The 17,158-nt window shown below is 48.6% G+C and overlaps 1 protein-coding gene across 4 annotated transcripts in view; it reads left to right on the top strand.

Annotated features, from left to right (window-relative positions):
• Positions 1-17,158, top strand: part of SYNE2 (spectrin repeat containing nuclear envelope protein 2) — a 324,116-nt gene that overhangs the window by 285,869 nt on the left and 21,089 nt on the right. For 3 of the 4 annotated variants that reach the window (XM_058655531.1, XM_058655529.1, XM_058655528.1), the window contains one exon: positions 13,931-14,093. In XM_058655531.1, the coding sequence (XP_058511514.1) occupies positions 13,931-14,093 (163 nt within the window). Of the gene's footprint in view, positions 1-8,622; positions 8,960-13,930; positions 14,094-17,158 lie in introns of those variants that run through there. The other variant, XM_058655530.1, reaches the window with a different exon arrangement.

The following is a 17,158-nucleotide window of genomic DNA, read 5'->3' as shown; positions in this document are numbered from 1 at the left end:
GACCCATATGGGGATGCCAGCAGTGCAGGTGGTGGCTTTACCCACTACACCACATTCCTGGTTTCTAACAGTAGAGGGGTCCACATTTGAAGACCATTCAACATTCCTAGAATGGAAAATGTTATTGGGGTGATTGGACTGGCAGAATTCTCTCAAACTCAATTGGAAAGAAAAGTCTTCAGAATTCCACGGCCATTGTCTAAGTCAGCCTTACGAACCCAGATTTTGAGCCTTTCCCGAACTTCCTACTTTATGCCAAAACTTGGATGCGTGATTTAACCCCTCCCAGCCTCGATTTTCCAAGTCTGCAAAATGTGTCCCGCTGCTCATGTCAGAGGCTGCTGGCCCTGTGAGGATGAACACTGTGGTCCCATGTTATCACAGCGCTAGCACAACGTGCGGGAGCCAGGGTTGAGTGAGTGGTTATTTCGTATTTTCACCCCTAAGAATACTGTAGGTTATTTCGTATTTTCACCCCTAAGAATACTGTAGGAATAAGTAGCATCTTTTGTGTAAGAGAATCCCTGAGCTGTGTCTAATACTGAGGCTTTTCCTCCACGAGGTCACTGACATGATTGCTCTATCCCCTGGGCTTAGAGCAAAGCCTGAGATATTTCAGAAAATGAATAAACATGCCAGGGCATAAGAATAAGTTCACTTCTGTTGGGTAAGTTTGTGTCTTTGGGGTTCTCATTCTATTCTAAGTCATCTGTCTTGGGCATCTAATATTAGTCACGGGTATGATGTCACTGGAGCAAAATCCAGCTTATGTGCTTAGGCGGAGGCCTGGGGGCCGTCCGTGGCTGTTCATGGCCATCGCTTGGGAGCTGCACAGTCCGCTTGCTTTCCGCTCTGCAGCTTTGGCTGCCTGTCTTCGGCCAGTTGGTTGGTAAGAAAAAGATAAAATAGCAGATAAAATATTGTCCTTTTTTTTAGGAAATAGCAATTGACTAGGAGTTGAGATAATAGTAATGTTTTGACTGCCAGTTCTATTCTTTTTTTTTAAATTGCATTTCATTTTTTTTTAATTAATTACATTGCATTATGTGATACATTTTTTTATGCACTGGGATTTCCCCCCTCCCCTCCCCACGCCCTCCCCTCCCCCCACGATGGATTGCTCCACCTTGTTGCATTTCCATAGTTCAAATTCAGTTGACATTCTTTCATTGGAGGTATTTACCAAGCATAAAGTCCAGCATCTTATTGTCCTGGTAAGTTCAATGGTTTCTTGGTGAGACCATCTCTGGTCTGAAGGTAGAGCCGGCAGAGTATCATCCCAATCAATTAAAAGCCCCAACATAATATTTTCAACCATTTACAACATTATGGCATTAATTGACATGGTATTGATTAACCAGTATGTTAATAGGAAAATGCAGGTTCTCAACCACAACCTGTGACTTCATCATAGACATTTCAATTTTGGTTTACATTCAGCCGTGTTCTATACACCTTAAAATGGCTTAGATTGCTATTCAGCTGTCTCATGCCTATTTTAATTTTAGTCTTTAGCAGTTTATAGCATTGAAGCATGATTTCGCTGAACCTGGCTGTTTTTCAGGTGGTCTAACTCTATAATTCTAACAGAATATATGTCAACAGTTTAGGTGAGCATGTTTAGGAGAGGTGTGCACAGAAATCTTCTATACCCCAGTGAGGAGTGACTAATCTTTGTGTCCCACCCAGTGAGTTATAAGTGCATCCCCGCTGACCGTTTCCTGTCTGTTTCTAAGCTTTCCTTGTTGTTCTCTATTCTAGTTTTGTTTGTTTGTTAGTTTTGAGGGGTTTCTGGAGCGGGGACCCAAAATTGGAAGCAGGTAAGGACCAAAGAAAGCTCCTCCCCCTAGTCCTGAAGGAAGTTTACTGTTCTTCTGTTTCTGCGGACTGCTCAGGGATCCTGGTTGTTGTTCCAATGACCTTGGATCCTGCAAGGCAGGATTTGGGCTTCTTCCATCCCATGTGGTAGATCCAAATGGGGGTGGGTGACCTCAGAGTTCTTGGCCTCCGAAGGCACTCCATTTCCCCTTGGTCTCCTTGGCAGTAGGGATGTAGTCCTCGGTGCTCGTACTGATAGTCCTTGGTGAGGATCTAGGAGTCTTCAGGGTTGGGATACAAGCCTCCTCCTGTCCGCCTGCTCCACTCTGGGGTCCGTCCCCCCCCACCCCGCTCTATGCATATGACCTCCTGTTAAGAGGTTGTTAGGATTACTCCTGATTCCCCCCCCCCATATGCCTGTGTAGTTTTGCTATTGTCTAATGCTAAATCGAGTCTGTTGTCTGTGAGTTACCAGTTATGATCCTGATAGGTTATATTTCCCGTCTTCCTCACACCTTCTAGGGTGATGTAAGATTTCTCTGCTCTCCCTCCCCATTTCCAAGTATCATGGGGCCTTACAAGTACATTAGGTTTTACAATTCTTTGATGTAGATCATAAGCAATCTGCCAGTTCTATTCTTAACAGTATGGATTTTATGTATTCCTTCAGTTACATTTCACCGTCTTTCAGAAACATGGTTGTCAGTATCCCATTTGACAGATATAGACCCTGAGGACTGAGTTCCTTACCCGTGGTTGCAGGTCTTACCTGTGATACAAGTGGAATCTTACCTCAGGCATTGGTGTCGCCTCACTTCTGCCTCAAGACCTATTAGTTTGAAACACTTGACATGAGTAAAATAGAGTGAGAGCCTAATTCCTTTAACATAGAGGGGCTTGGGGAGAAATAACTTTTTTTTTCCTTTTCTTGAAAGGCAGAGTAACAGTAATCTTCATCTGCTGGTTCACTGCTCTCCAAAATGCCCACAATGGCCAGTGCTAGGCAAGGCCAAAACTATGAGCCTAGAACTCCATCTGGGTCTCCAGCATGGGTGGAAGTCACCCAAGGATCTTAAATGATTATTCACTGCTTCCTGGGATACTGTAGCAGGCAGCTGGATTTGAAGTGGAGCAGCTGAGATGCAAATGTGTGCTCCAGCAATGTGGGGCATCCCAAGTAGAGGCTTAAACACTGCAACACAGTGCCCACCCCTCCTCCTCTGTTTAAGCAAGGGCCAGGTTGAGACCCATGGCTTGGAGTCTAATGGGGGACTACCCTTGATCTGTGTGGGTTGAGGCAGCACGCTTGAACCTGTATAGCTCAGCCTTATACTAGATCACCTCCTTGTCTAATCCCTGGCATTGTACAAAGGCATTGCTGTTGGGCAAGCAGAAGAGTGGTAGCACAGCTGCCAAGTTTACATATGAGCAGTACCAACACAAACTTGCCCTACAGGGTCCCCTGATGGCCTTACTTACCTAAAGTTTCTTGACACCACGTAACCTTTGCCATCCCACTCACGGTATTTTATCCCTGCGGCAGGGGACAACATCTGTCATAATAAGCTTGGGGGTGTGGGAGTAACTGTTGGGTGCAGTGGTGGAGCTGCTGCTTCAGACACTGGCATCCCTCATCGGAGCGCCACAGTTGCCAGTCCTTTGACCACTGCCAGTTCCAGCTTCCTGCTAATTTGCACACTGAAATTCAGGCAAACAAGGCACGTGTAACTGGGTCCCCACCACCTACATGGGAGCCCCAGGTTGGCTTTATACACTACACCACAATGCCAGCCCTGAGAAAGTACGTTTCTAATGAGTTCCAGGTGTGACTAATGCTGGGTTGAGGAATATACTTTGAGAACCCCTCTGCCAGAGTGAGCTATGGGGTAAAGCAGCAGTCAGAAACCCTGGGCCTGCCTCTGGGTGCAGGGAGGGCAGGGCACTTAGCCTCAAGCAACCGGTTTCTTTTTTTCCTCCCTCTCCCTCTGCTTGTAAAATGTTCTTCACTTTCTTTCAAATATTTGAAGCAAAGGCCCTAGAGGCTCTATCTTCTAGAAGAGCCTCATCATGGAGGGCTGGAGCCTCCATCCCCTTGTCTGGTTGCCTGGGCCTGGGGAGCTGCTGTGGTAACCCCCGAGAGCACTCCTGAACCCCTGGGCAGCTTTGGACACTTGGGACATCTGAGCCCTTTGGGAAAAAATGCTAATAATTTCACTAACAGGTGCCATTGAAAATGCAAGGGTTTTATTGTTTTTGTTTTCTTTTGGTGAATGGTACAAGTACCTAGGAGTCAGTTTGATTAGTTGGCTGGTTGAAAGGCAGGACTAGTCCTCTATTTGTGCATGCTCATGTCACAGATGAAGAACCTGTCTTCTAATGCAGGCAGTCTGCTCTTTGGTTTTCTGATAATACCTTTGAAGAGTGACTCAGCAAGACCTGAATCGAGCAGAAGTGATGACTAAATCTGTCGTTTGTCAGAGCTTCCTGTGCGTGCCGTCCTGTTTTGGAGGAAGCAAGGTTAACCCAAGAACAGCTTGGGGACAACTTAGTTGGGTGGCAGACAAAGCATTACAAAGCTCACTTGCTTTAGTCAGCACAGACCAAAGCTCCACAGAGAAGCATTGGGGAAATTGTCCCTTCAGTGGGACTGGTGCCGGAGAAAGACTCAGCCTGCCCCTTGTCCCCTCAGCCTGCCCGGGTTTGAAAACCCCCCCGAGCTGAACTCTGCCCAACTCGGTGTACTGTGTGTCTCAGAGCTCCCAGATACGTTTCATGCGTCATGACAGTGGCTGTGTCATTGGAGGCCCGGGCTCCGTGGCTGCAAGTCAGGCTGTGTCTGCAGGGGTTCCCTCGGCAGGGCCTCTTCAGAGACGTGGGGTGAGGAGAGGTGCTTATTAAAAGATCTTCACTGGTTGCATGTGAGAATGATCGTATGAAGGCACTCAGGGCCTCCAGGTGGAAAGATGGGCCCTGAGAGTGACCAGGACCATTGTCTCTTGGTGTTGTGATCATTGGGTGGGTGGGTGGGGGTTAATTGTTTTAATTCTTACGTGTAGATTCCAAATGTTCATTATAGACAAAAGAACATGAACTGCTCCACTAAATGCAAGGGTGTTTCATAAAGTGTGTGGAAAATGGGATTAAAGGATGAGTGTAGGGACAGGCATGTGGCCCAGTGGTGACCCCACCGGGAGCACCCACATCTGATTTCCTGCCAGTGCAGACCACTTGTGCAGTGCAGGTGATGGCTCTGTAGCCAGATCCTTGTCACACACACCGGGTAGCCTCGGATTGATTTCCTGGGTTCAACCTCACTCTAGCCTTGGCTGTGGCAAGCATTTGGGAGTGAATTAGTGACGGCAGCTCATCTTCTCTCCTCATGTCATTTGACTTTAAAAATTGTTTTTTACAACATATAAGCTTGGGTGCAAGAAATGTTGAAATGCTTGTGTATGAAGAATCTTCAGAAATGTCACGACTCAGTAGATATTGGACACTGCAGTTAAGACACCACTTAGAACACCCACGCCCCCTGTTGGATACCTGAGTTCCACTCCTTCCTCTACTCCTGGTCCAACGTTCCTGCTAATTTGTATCCCTGGGAGCAAAGGGGTGATGGCGCCAATATTTGGTTCCCACCTCTCGTTTATATAGGAGAACCAGATGGAGTTCTGGGATGTTAGCACCGGCCTGGCCTGGCCCTAGCTGATGAAGGCATTTAAGGACTGAACCAGCTCTCACTGTGCCTTTCAAATAAATAAGCAAAAGCTTTTTCAAAATTGCAGAAAATGGACGTTATGAAAAACTTACATACGGATTTCAGCGTTCTTTGCACTAGAATAAAAATTTCTAAAAGAAATGTGTTTATTTTAAAAGTCGAAGTCAGAGGCAGAGACACAAAGAGATCTTCCATCTGCTAGTTCACTCCCCAGATGGCCGTGATGGTCCACTCTGGCTGAGCTTCTCCCAGGTCTCCGTTACGGGTGTAGGGCCCAGCCGCTTGGACCATCCTGTGCTGCTTTCCCTTGAGTATCCCAGTAGGAAAGCGCCCATATGGGATTCCCAGCACTTGAAGGAGAAGAATTAACCCGTTGAGACATTGTGCTGGGCCCCAGATTGGGCATCCTTCAGTGATGTGACGGAGGGCCTTCCTCAAACCTGTAATGGTATTTCAGAGAGTTCATGGGATGAAACTAAGCAGATCATTGTGCAAGAATGCATGCGGGTATTCCCTATAGTGTGCATTTTTGATTAAATAAATGTCATGACTTCAAATGGTGATCCCCTCCAGAATGGGCTTTTGGCTGAGCAGTTAAAACTCCCACGTTCACTATCGGAGTGCCTAGACTCGACACCTAGCTCCAGCTCCTGAGTTCCCCTTCTTGTTAACGCAGATCCTGGGTGTGAGCAGAAGCAATTCGAGTCACTGGATTCCTACTACCCACATGGGAGACCTGAATGGAGTTCTGGGCTCTTGGCTCCCTCCTTTCCTCTCCTGGCTTTGGCCTAGCTAGGGAGTTGAGGAGTTTATCAGTCCAATGGCAACTTTCCATGTCGGTTTCTGTGCCTCATAAAGAAAGAAATTTGGGTGAGCACAATGGCTGAACTGGCTAATCCTCTACCTGCAACCGCTGGCACCCCATATGGACTCCAGTTCATGCCCCCTCTGCTCCACTTCCCATCCAGCTCCCTGCCTGTGGCCTGGGGAAGCAGTGGAAGATGGCCCAGGGCCTTGGGATCCTGTACCATCATGGGAGACCAGGAAGGAACCCTTGGCTCCTGGCTTCGGATTGGCTCATTTTCAGCCATTGCAGCCACTTGGGTGTGAACGAGTGGATGGAAAAAGACCTTTCTTTCTTTTTTTTTTTAATTTTTATTACAAAGTCAGATATACAGAGAGGAGGAGAGACAGAGAGGAAGATCTTCTGTCCGATGATTCACTCCCCAAGTGACTATAACAGCTGGTGCCATGCCAATCTGAAGCCAGGAACCTGGAACCTCTTCCGGGTCTCCCACACGGGTGCAGGGTCTCAAAGCTTTGGGCCGTCCTCGACTGCTTTCCCAGGTCACAAGCAGAGAGCTGGATGGGAAGTGGAGCTGCCGGGATTAGAACCTGCACCCATATGGGATCCCAGGGCGTTCAAGGCGAGGACTTTAGCCGCTAGGCCACGCCGCCGGGCCCAAGACCTTTCTGTCCCCACTTCTCTCTGTAAGTCAGCCTTTCAAAATAAACAGACCTTTGAAAGAAAGAGAGAGAAAGACATTTGCTGTCAATTTGCTTTCTTAGTATCAGAAGGACCAAGTCAGTGGCAAGAAATGAAGTATAATTGTCCCATATTTATCTACCAGCGTGCAAAGCTCACCTAACTTATCAGAGTAGCAATTAAAGTGTTACCATTGAGCCAGGCAACTGTGGAGTGTTTCCCCATCATTACAAAGTGGATAGGGAGCAATGCGGCCTTTTGAACTGAAAAAAAAAAATTCCCTTGACTTTCTTTTGATCTGTGCTTGCTCAAGGTTATTTGGGAATAGCAGCAGAGCTGCTAGTCATGAAGTTGACTTGCTGTTGTCTTACCTGGTTGCTTGATTCAATAGACCTGGGATGATTTTCTTTTTAAATTGTATTTTTATTCATTAACAAGGCAGATCAATTGTGCTTCTGTGTACTGATTCACAAACCCCCACAAAACACTCGAAATGGCAAGGGACTGGGCCAGACTAAAGGCAGGAGCCAGAAACTCAACCTAGGTCTCCAGCATGCCCGGTAGGGACCCAACTACTCAAGCCATCATGGTTGCCTCTCAGGACACATTAGCAGGAAGCTGGTATCCAGGAAGTGGAGCCTGGACTTGGACCCAGGCAGGATGATGTGAGATTCAGGTCTCCCATCTGCTTTCTCAACACTAGGCCAAAATCTGTGCCGGGCAGGACTAGGGGTTATCTTAGCCCAGGAGAGCCAGCTGTGAGGTTGACCTGCTCTGTTCCGTTTGCCTTTCCATCAACCCTACCATTCCAACTCTGGGACAATTGGCTGCTGCCCTCTGGGTCCTGCAGAAATGCTGTCCTAACATCAGGAGGAGAGAGTGGCCGTCAATATGGTGACACGTGATTGGGTGGAGCCCAGTGCCATGCAGGTGCTGTGTACCAAGCCTCGGGCAAAGGGCACAGCAGCCAAGCACTGGGCAGGAGTTCAGCAGATGCTGCATCTAGGGCGAATCGTTGCCAGATTTGCATTACTGGTTCCACTGGTCTGGAATGTGTGTGTCGTGTTTCCAGGTGGGAGGAGGGGTTTTAAAATGAGTCAGTGTTGGACCCTGCAGAAAGAATCCGTGTGGCGTCTCACAAGCTGGACACACACCAAACGGTCACGCAGTCAGCAGAGCCCTTCAGGGTTGCCTTGAGAAATCATGGCCACCGGCAAGGAGTAGTCAGAAACCCACCTGACGGTAAATCAGGAAGGAACTAGCAGGAATATTATGAAATGTCTTCCTCTGCCAAGTCCTATGCCCCCTCTTATACTGCAAGGTAGGATTTGGGACCCCATAGCAAAGGAACGGATGACAGAATGAACTGTGTGCCTGGGCAGAGCCAAACCACCCCCCGTACCCCACAGGGAAATTTCTCCTGTAGGAGACCGGATGAAGGCATCCGTAGTGGGCTTTATACCTGAAACTGAGCCACTTGAGAACTGAAAGGCTCTTTTTCCTTGCCGGGAGTCTAAATGTTTTCTTCCCTGGGTTTATAGCGCTTCATAAATAACCCATGGCCAAGATAACGCCGTGACTTTTTTTTTTCCCCCTGCGTTGCAATCCTGTAGCGTCAGAACAAAGACTGTGTGTGTATGAGGCAAGAGCTTGGAGATGTTTGAGTACGGGGAGGGCGAAAGCTGAGATTAAAAATTGCGGTTGGTAAAGGAGGACGCGCCTTCCTCCCCACTGGCATTGCTCGGTGCCTGCGAACCGGCCAGTGCCCACCAGGAGGCAGCGGGAGCCCTGCACCGCCTCGGGGCAAGATGTAGCTGTGAATGAAAAGGGCTGTCTGGCAGGGGGAGGGGCCGCGGGGCCCAGGGAGGTGGAGGTGCAGCCGCGAACATGCCGCTGTCGCTGGAGCACAAGGAATGATTTTTTTTTTCTCATCAACAGTAAGTGCCATGGCGGCCGCGGCTGTCTTGTTGCGTCTTTCTTTCTGGCTTTGGTTTACAATAGGGAGCACGGATGAGATGGTGCCCCTGCCCTGTGTGTGTGTGTGTGTGTGTGTGTGTGTGTATACTGTGCCACCGGGGGAAGGGCTCTTTCCCAGCGACTGCACGCGCGTGTCGTGTTGTCTGCAGCCTGTCTGAAAGCGGTGCAGGGAAGTGCTTATGCTGTGAGGAAAATGGAAGGCGTCCGGTGGCCACCGGGCTGCTGCAGAGAGACAGCTGGCTCCAACGTGTGTAGTTATGTCAGTGCCCTTGAATCGGGGCTTTGAGATCTTAGAGTGATTGATTGTTTTACCTTCAAGGTATTTTAGTTCATTAAAAAAAAAAAAAAAGACAACAGCTGTGCAGGATTTGTCGGATACTGTTGTGAGGCGCTGACAGACTGGAGCGTGTGTTTATTTCAGTATTTCGTTTGGATGCTCTGACTTTGTCCATTTCCCTTAGTAAAGCGCTCTGCTGTCCCTATGGGCATGGGGATTTTTTGGGGTAATGCTGACCCGGAACTCCCGCTGTGTTCACGGTACACCCTTTCCTGTGTTAGAGGGGGCAGGACCCGAGCTAAATGGTCTGTATGCGGGCATCAGGTATGGCAAGCCTGCATCCCGCACCGTGTGACAAGGGGCTCGCTGGGCGGGATGACACTAACCAGGCTTGACTTGGTTAGTCTGTCCTGGAGGGGAAAGCAGGCTCTGACGTCAGAGCGCTTCTGTTCTGATTCATCACCAGCGAGCAAAAAGGGACACCTGTGCACCTGGAGTCCTTCCCACGTTTCTGCCCATGTTTCTAGCCACGGGTAGGCCTCGTTTTTATTTTGTTTGATTTCACAGGAAGGTGTTCACCATTCTGTTCTTCCGAGGTGGGGAAATTAGGCTTATAGTTCCCGGAGAAATTGATTTGTTGCAGTATAGGATGAATCTTTAAAAAGCTCACGGGAAAACTAGCAGGCTAATGGTGATAGGAGAGAAAAAAAAATGTAGATTTGAGAATTGCTCTCCACCAAAATGTGTCTTTGAATTCCACGTGTGAACTTCTTTTTTTTTTTTTTTAAGATTTATTCATTTTATTACAGCCAGATATACACAGAGGAGGAGAGACAGAGAGGAAGATCTTCTGTCCGATGATTCACTCCCCAAGTGAGCCGCAACGGGCCGATGCCATGCCAATCTGAAGCCGGGAACCTGGAACCTCCTCCGGGTCTCCCACACGGGTGCAGTGTCCCAATGCATTGGGCCGTCCTCAGCTGCTTTCCCAGGCCACAAGCAGGGAGCTGGATGGGAAGTGGAGCTGCCGGGATTAGAACTGGCGCCCATATGGGATCCCAGGGCTTTCAAGGCGAGGACTTTTAGCCGCTAGGCCATGCCGCTGGGCCCCCACGTGTGAACTTATTAAAGGTACCCCTGTCCGTGTGAGAGATGCCCGCTGAGAGAGGACACCTGGGCGGAAGCGTGGGCAGGTGCAGGGAAAGGAGACGCGTAAACAAATGCTTAGGAGGTGATATCATGCAGGGTTGTGCTGGCCACCCCCAGCCCCACAGTCTGGTTTCTGAATAGCTTTTCTTGTTTCCCAGCATTGAGATTATGGTTTCTGCAAGGGTGATGGTTAACAAGGTCTCCGGTGGAGATCAAGACCAGGTTGGCCGTTGACACACACCTCCTGACTTGGCCATAACTGGAACACAGAACATGAAGGACTCAACAGGATACCCGTTAGCTCATGGTCAGTTGCAACATGATGAGCTGGGATGGTGTATTTAGAGACCCTGGCGTTTGGATGTATTTTGCCTTGTGACATAGCGACAAGCTGCTTAGGACTGGGTAAATGTTGTGTAGTTGCTTGGTTACCTTTTCTTTCGTTCTTCCCTTCATTAGAGATTGATTTACTTGGAAGAGAGAGCACGAGAGTGCACACTTCCATCTGCTGGTTCACTCCCTGAATGATGATAACAGGCAGGTGTAGGCCAGGCGAAAGTCAGGAGCCAGGAATTCCAATCCAGATGGATCTCCCGTGTGTGTGTGTCCCAGGGCCCCAAGGCCTTGTGCCACCCTCTGCCTTCCCGGGTGCATTAGCGGGGTGCTGGTTTGGAGGTGGAACAGCAGGGACTCAAAGCGGTGTTGCTCTTGCACAATGCTGGTCTCGCCCTGCTCCTCTGGTTTGCATCTGATGTGTGTGCCTGTTTGCTTGTCAGTGTGGTTCTTGGGAACCTGGGACTTAGGCATGCTCATGGCTCGGAGCAGGACAGACGTCATTTGACAGCAAAAGGGCTGCAGTGCGCTCTGTTCTTAACCTCTAGTACTGCGGCCGCCACCTGTATGAACAGGGCAACTGAGACGGCGCGCGCCAAGATCTTTGCCGCATCCAGTACATATTCATAAAACACTTCTGTATGTAAATTGCAACATGCATGTTCTCTCGCACGTGAAAGTTTAAATAAAATTGATCCAAACTCAGAATGGGGTGGGGTTTGGGAGAGGGAGGTTGTGTGTTGGGGTTCCAGAACGCATCAGAGAGAAGTTACAAGATCTGCTCCATGGCCTGGCAGATGGCTCTGGTTCAAAAGGAAGTGTCAGGTGCTTGGGAAGAACTGTGGAAGAAGGTGCATCTCACTTGATTGGATCCATTCACACTGTGTATGTGCGTTGAAATAGTACAGTGTACCCTGTTAAAATGCATATCCATGTATACGAGAAATAATTTAATTGGCTCATGAACTGAGATTAAGACCTACCTGCCAGTTCTCTTGCCTCCTTAGCATCTGTGCGCACAGGACCCAACACACAGCAAATAGCTATTTTTTAAGCTATTTTATTATTTAGAAAGAGAGAGAGAGGAGAATGAATCTCCATCCACTACCAGTGCTTCCCCCAAATGCCTGCAACAGCCCAGGCTGCAGCAAGCCAAAGCCAGGAGCCCATCTCGATGTCGCACACAATGACCAGGAAGAGCCACTGCCTGTTGTCTCACAGAGATGGCCACAAGGATCATGTACAAGAAAAGCAGCTCCAAGCCAGGCTGTCTGGGGTGGGGTCCTGGCCATGCGTGTTGGGTGGGTGGAATCTGTGAGTCAGTTTCCTCATCTGTCAGTTGGGGATTATAACAGTACCCACCCCTCTTTGCATTGTTGTGAGGATTAAATGAGTTGCTAGCATGAAGCACAACAGGCCTGGCAGGGTGCATATCAGTGTGTCGTGTAGATGTTGGATTTTTTTTTTAAGATTTATTTTATTTTTATTACAAAGATATACTGAGAGGATATACTGGGAGATATACTGGGAGGAGAGATAGAGAGGAAGTGGAGCTGCCGGGATTAGAACCAGCAGCCATATGGGATCAAGGCGAGGACCTTAGCCACTAGGCCACACTGCCAAGCCCAGATGTTGGATTTTAAGTGATAACACGAGTTCTAGAGCGTGCCCACCTAGAAATATATCCAAAAAATGGGTTGACAGTGCAAAATCTATTTTGGACTGAATGTCCCTTCTCCAAAATGCCTGTGAGCAGGGTGGTTCAGATTTGGGTTTTTTTCCAGGTCTGGGAGGATTTGCACGTAGTAATAAGATATCTTGGGAACGGGAACCAAGTCTAAACATGAAATCCGGCTGTTTCATACATATTTTATCCACACGGCCTGGGGGCAGCCATGCTTTGGAGCCACCTGTGTTCTCACTGCAACCCATCACACGAGAGGTTGAGGGGGAGAATTTTCCACTTGTCATGTGAACACCCAAAAATGTTTGGTCTCTGGAGCATTTAGGATTGCAGATTTCCACTGTAGGGGATAGTGGAACTCAGCCCATGGCATCCTTGTGTGTGTTTGCACCCAGGTTGTCTAGGTTCGCTGTAACTTTGCCATTTAGCTAGGTTGTTATGGTGGGAAAGGGCTGGGTGCTGGATGCAGGTGATGGGGAAGGTGGGGGGCTGTGGAGTCGGGAATGGGTGATCCTGAATGTGTGCTCTGCCCCCACTTGTGGGAAGGCCTTGTGAGCCACCTCCTCTGTAGCCAGAAAGGCAACACATCACCAGCTGCCTGGCTAACTGCTTGTCTCTGGATTCCTGGGAGGCCAGCAGCTATCTAGAATGTTCTTTCTGGTCCTTGGACATTCTGAGTAGCAAGATACCAAGATAAGGAGGGGGTGTGCCTCTGAAGCCATGGGAATGAAGGGGGCAAAAACTAGGTTATAGCTGTCTCCGGCCTAGCCCTGGATTCTGTTACTGCCTTTTAAATAAATCATCGTGTCCTCTTCACATTGGCAGTGGGGCTGCGGTTTGGAAAGCATACCTCCTTGAAATTCATCGTGACCATAGCTACTGGCATTTGACTTGTTAAGCCTTGTGTCAAGTGCCTCTCACATGGTCCTCTTAGCCACCCAGGCCACTGCTGTTGCTCACAGGTCTCCCATAGGAGACAGAGCAGAGGCAGGCCTCAAACCCAAGCCTGCCCATGGCATCTGTGCCCACCAGGTAACCGTCGCTTCCCAGCCTGCCTACCCTGTGGTGCTGTTGAAAGGAACGCATCCACAATGCGGTCCAGTGCCCCAGAGGCCAGGGGTTACAGCAGCATTGTGGAATCCCACTTGGCACGCCAAGAGCTCCAGCCACTGAACGCTGGGTCTGTGTCCGTGGCATCACGGGCATCCTTACAATCACTTGCAGAATGCATAACTGTACAGAGAATGAGGATGCTAGCAGGTGGAGGATGCACTTTGCAGGAGTGCATGGCACAGTGGGACCTCGGGGCCCGGTGCTGAGAGCCTATGGAACTGTATCATAAAATAAATTAATTTAAAAAAAAAATTTGATGCAACGCAGATAGATTCCTTTGGCCCGCTGGTGCCCTGTTGGCACTTTCTTCTGATTATTAGTTTTAAGGTTCTGTTTGCCATCTTTCCCCCCCACCCCCCACCACTATGTAAACAGGGTGAAGAAGCTGAAGGAGACGTTGGCTTTTATCCAGCAGTTAGACAGAAACATGAGCAACCTTCGCACCTGGCTGGCTCGCATCGAGTCTGAGCTGTCCAAGCCCGTTGTGTATGACGTGTGCAACGATCAAGAGATCCAGAAGCGGCTCGCCGAGCAGCAGGTGAGGCCCCCGGAGTGAGCATGCGTAACCAGCGTGCAGGCGTCCCCGACGCACGCTGACTCGGATCTCACCCCGCTACTCACTCCTACCTCTTTGTACTTCATGCAAGAAACCTGCCTGCCTGTCCGGGCTCTTATCCTTCTCTTGTGTTCCCTTCTTGAAATACGAGGTCTTCCCAAAGCTTATGAAAAATGCATATTGTGAAATTCTGCCTACGTTCCAAAAGCTTTTTGCATTGAAACGAGCTTGGCTTTTGATTCTGTCTTCCATACGTTTTCTTGCATTCACATAGCTCTCTGTGGAGCGCTCTGGAAAATGTTTAAGATGCACGCCTTCACCTGGGTGGTCCGCGGGTTTGTTCCTCTCGTCTCTCTCATTTTGATCTCTGCTGTGTTTTGCTAGTATCTGGGGAAGCAATGAAGTAAAAGGAAAAGAGCGTTTTCTAACCAAGGAAGGTTTTATTCTGTGTATCTGATCAAACTTGACAAACAAATAGAAACCGAGGAGCAACAATGGCCCGTCAGCTTAGGAGGCTGCTGAGCTGCGAGGCTGTGTGCAGTGTTGTCACCCACTGGCCATGCCCTGCGCCAACTGAGCGAGTTCTGTAATGACAGAGGCCGGCGTGCGTCATTACACGAACCTCACAGGTGCTCCTAGATGCCGCTGGTTTCATCAATCTGCTTTCCTGCCCCGCCTGGCCTTGCGACCACACGCTCATTGTCATGTGCAGTCCCACACTTGTCTTTATTTTTAAAATAAGTGCCTTTGTCTTTTTCTTTCTGTAGCTTTACAGAAATACCGCTGTTCCCAGATTTCTGGACAGCCTTTCTCCGGGCCACGGAAGCGCAGTCAGACTCGCATTTGCTTTCCTCCCCCTTAAGCCTCCACACTTGTCCTTGTCCCATTAGCAGAGGTGCTTACAGACAGAACTTTTTTTTTTTTTCAGATTCAAAGCCAGAAGGTGACCACTTGATACATTCCCCTGAGGCCAGACAGGTCAATCCCTTTAATGATAACAAGTGGCATTTGATGCTAAGTGTCTAAGTAGACCCAAACATTTGATATTATTCTGGATTATAAGGGCTATTACAATGATACTGTCTAAATGAGGCCCATTTGCTGGCTTTCAAACTAGCATAATTGACTAATGCTACAAATTTTTTTTTAAAGATTTATTCATTTTATTACAGCCAGATATACACAGAGGAGGAGAGACAGAGAGGAAGATCTTCCGTCCGATGATTCACTCCCCAAGTGAGCCGCAACGGGCCGATGCGCGCCAATCTGAAGCCGGGAACCTGGAACCTCTTCCAGGTCTCCCACACGGGTGCAGTGTCCCAACGCATTGGGCCGTCCTCAACTGCTTTCCCAGGCCACAAGCAGGGAGCTGGATGGGAAGTGGAGCTGCCGGGATTAGAACCGGCACCCATATGGGATCCCGGGGCTTTCAAGGCGAGGACTTTAGCCGCTAGGCCACGCCGCCGGGCCCCAAATTTTTTAATTGGGGATTTTCCCCCCACTTAGTCTCAAGAAATTTAATGAATCTTTTTCATTGAGGTCATCCAGTTTTGCTTTGTGGGAGAAAAAAGAATATTGCTTCAAGTGTAGGGGGATTTCATGGCCTGACGTCAGAGTATTTTCTCAGTGAAGGGGCGGCCCCTGGACATCCTCAGCTCTGGTTTTCAGTTCGATCTGCCAAGAGAAATCTCTCTGACTCTTGGAAGATAGAATGCCTTTGGGTTTGAAGCAGTGTGGCAGTGTCCCCATCTTGGCCACGGGTTCTGCCTCCCCGCTTCTCTTGGTGCCCCCTAACTTTCATTAGCTCCTGCCTAGCGTTGGCTGTTCAGGGGCAAAGGTCTTTTATCCTACTCTTGCCATCGCTTCAATCCACTTTTTTGGGTTTCGACAGTTTGTGAGACCTGGTTGTACAAATTCATGCCAGGCTTGGTACAAGGAGTAGGATTATCTGAGTTTGGAAAATATTACTTCTGCAGTATTTAAATAAGAAATTTGTATTTAAAAAATGATTTATTTATTTGTTTGCAAGGCAAAGTTAGAGGAGAAGGCTTCCATTCACTACTTCACTCCTAGATTCCCACAAAAGCCAGAGCGAGGCCAGGGTAAAGGCAGAAACTTCGTCCACATCTGCCATGTGGGTGGTCAAGACCCCAACAATTGAGCCATCCTCCCCTGCCTTCCCGGTGGGGAAGTGGTCAGAAGACACTCCATGTGGGATGCAGGTTTCCCAGTGAGGGGTTTAAAACACTGCACCACAGTACCCACCCCAGTAGTTTGCATTTTAAAGTCTAGTCTGCCATTTGTTGTACCTTGTGCAAAGTCAACAAATACATGCTGCAGTATCAGTAGGCTGTTTGTGACACTTTAGAAGATTCATTGGGAAATTTTGATAATGCTTGGATATGTTTTTGCTTAACCAAGATGCTGCTGGCTTTCCCCCATGGAAACAGTTAGGTGAGGGTTTCTTTCTAACGTGTCCCTTTAATAGTGAATGGAGATCTGTAGCAATATTGGTAAAATAAATAGATAAATAAATTTTTATATTGGTAGATTTTAGCAAGGTTTATGGCAGTTCTTAAACTCTCAAAATGGAAATCATAAACATAATAAGGTTAAAGGTCAGCCTCATCATGGTTGCAAGTCCCTATCCCCTTGCCAAGCCACCACCCCTCCCCAGGTGGCATTGCGGGCACTCTGCCTGAGCTGGGGACCAAATGGGACATGCTTTGCTGAGTCTGACGTCTGGAGCTCCTTCCACTCAGGCCCTGTGTTAGTAGCTGCCAGGCTGAAGGTGTAGTTGAAGGGTTAGCATTTCATGTCCACCGAAGGATCCAAGTTGTGCATTTATCAGAAGTAAGGAGATGCTGGCTTTCTTGAGGAAAGTCTGCAACATGGTGGGAGTGCCCAGGGACTCTGCAGTGACCCCAGCTGCCTCCCTGCAGGGCGGGATAAGTACCACCCAGCCAGCGGGCCACACAAGGACCGTGAAGCCACTTGGTCTGTTTCTGCTGAAGCTTCTCTGGCCAGATTCAAGGCTCAACATACCT

Source organism: Ochotona princeps, chromosome 26 (assembly GCF_030435755.1).
Source record: "Ochotona princeps isolate mOchPri1 chromosome 26, mOchPri1.hap1, whole genome shotgun sequence".
In the NCBI taxonomy this organism is placed as follows: domain Eukaryota; kingdom Metazoa; phylum Chordata; class Mammalia; order Lagomorpha; family Ochotonidae; genus Ochotona; species Ochotona princeps.
This window is presented reverse-complemented; position numbering and strand designations above follow the sequence as displayed.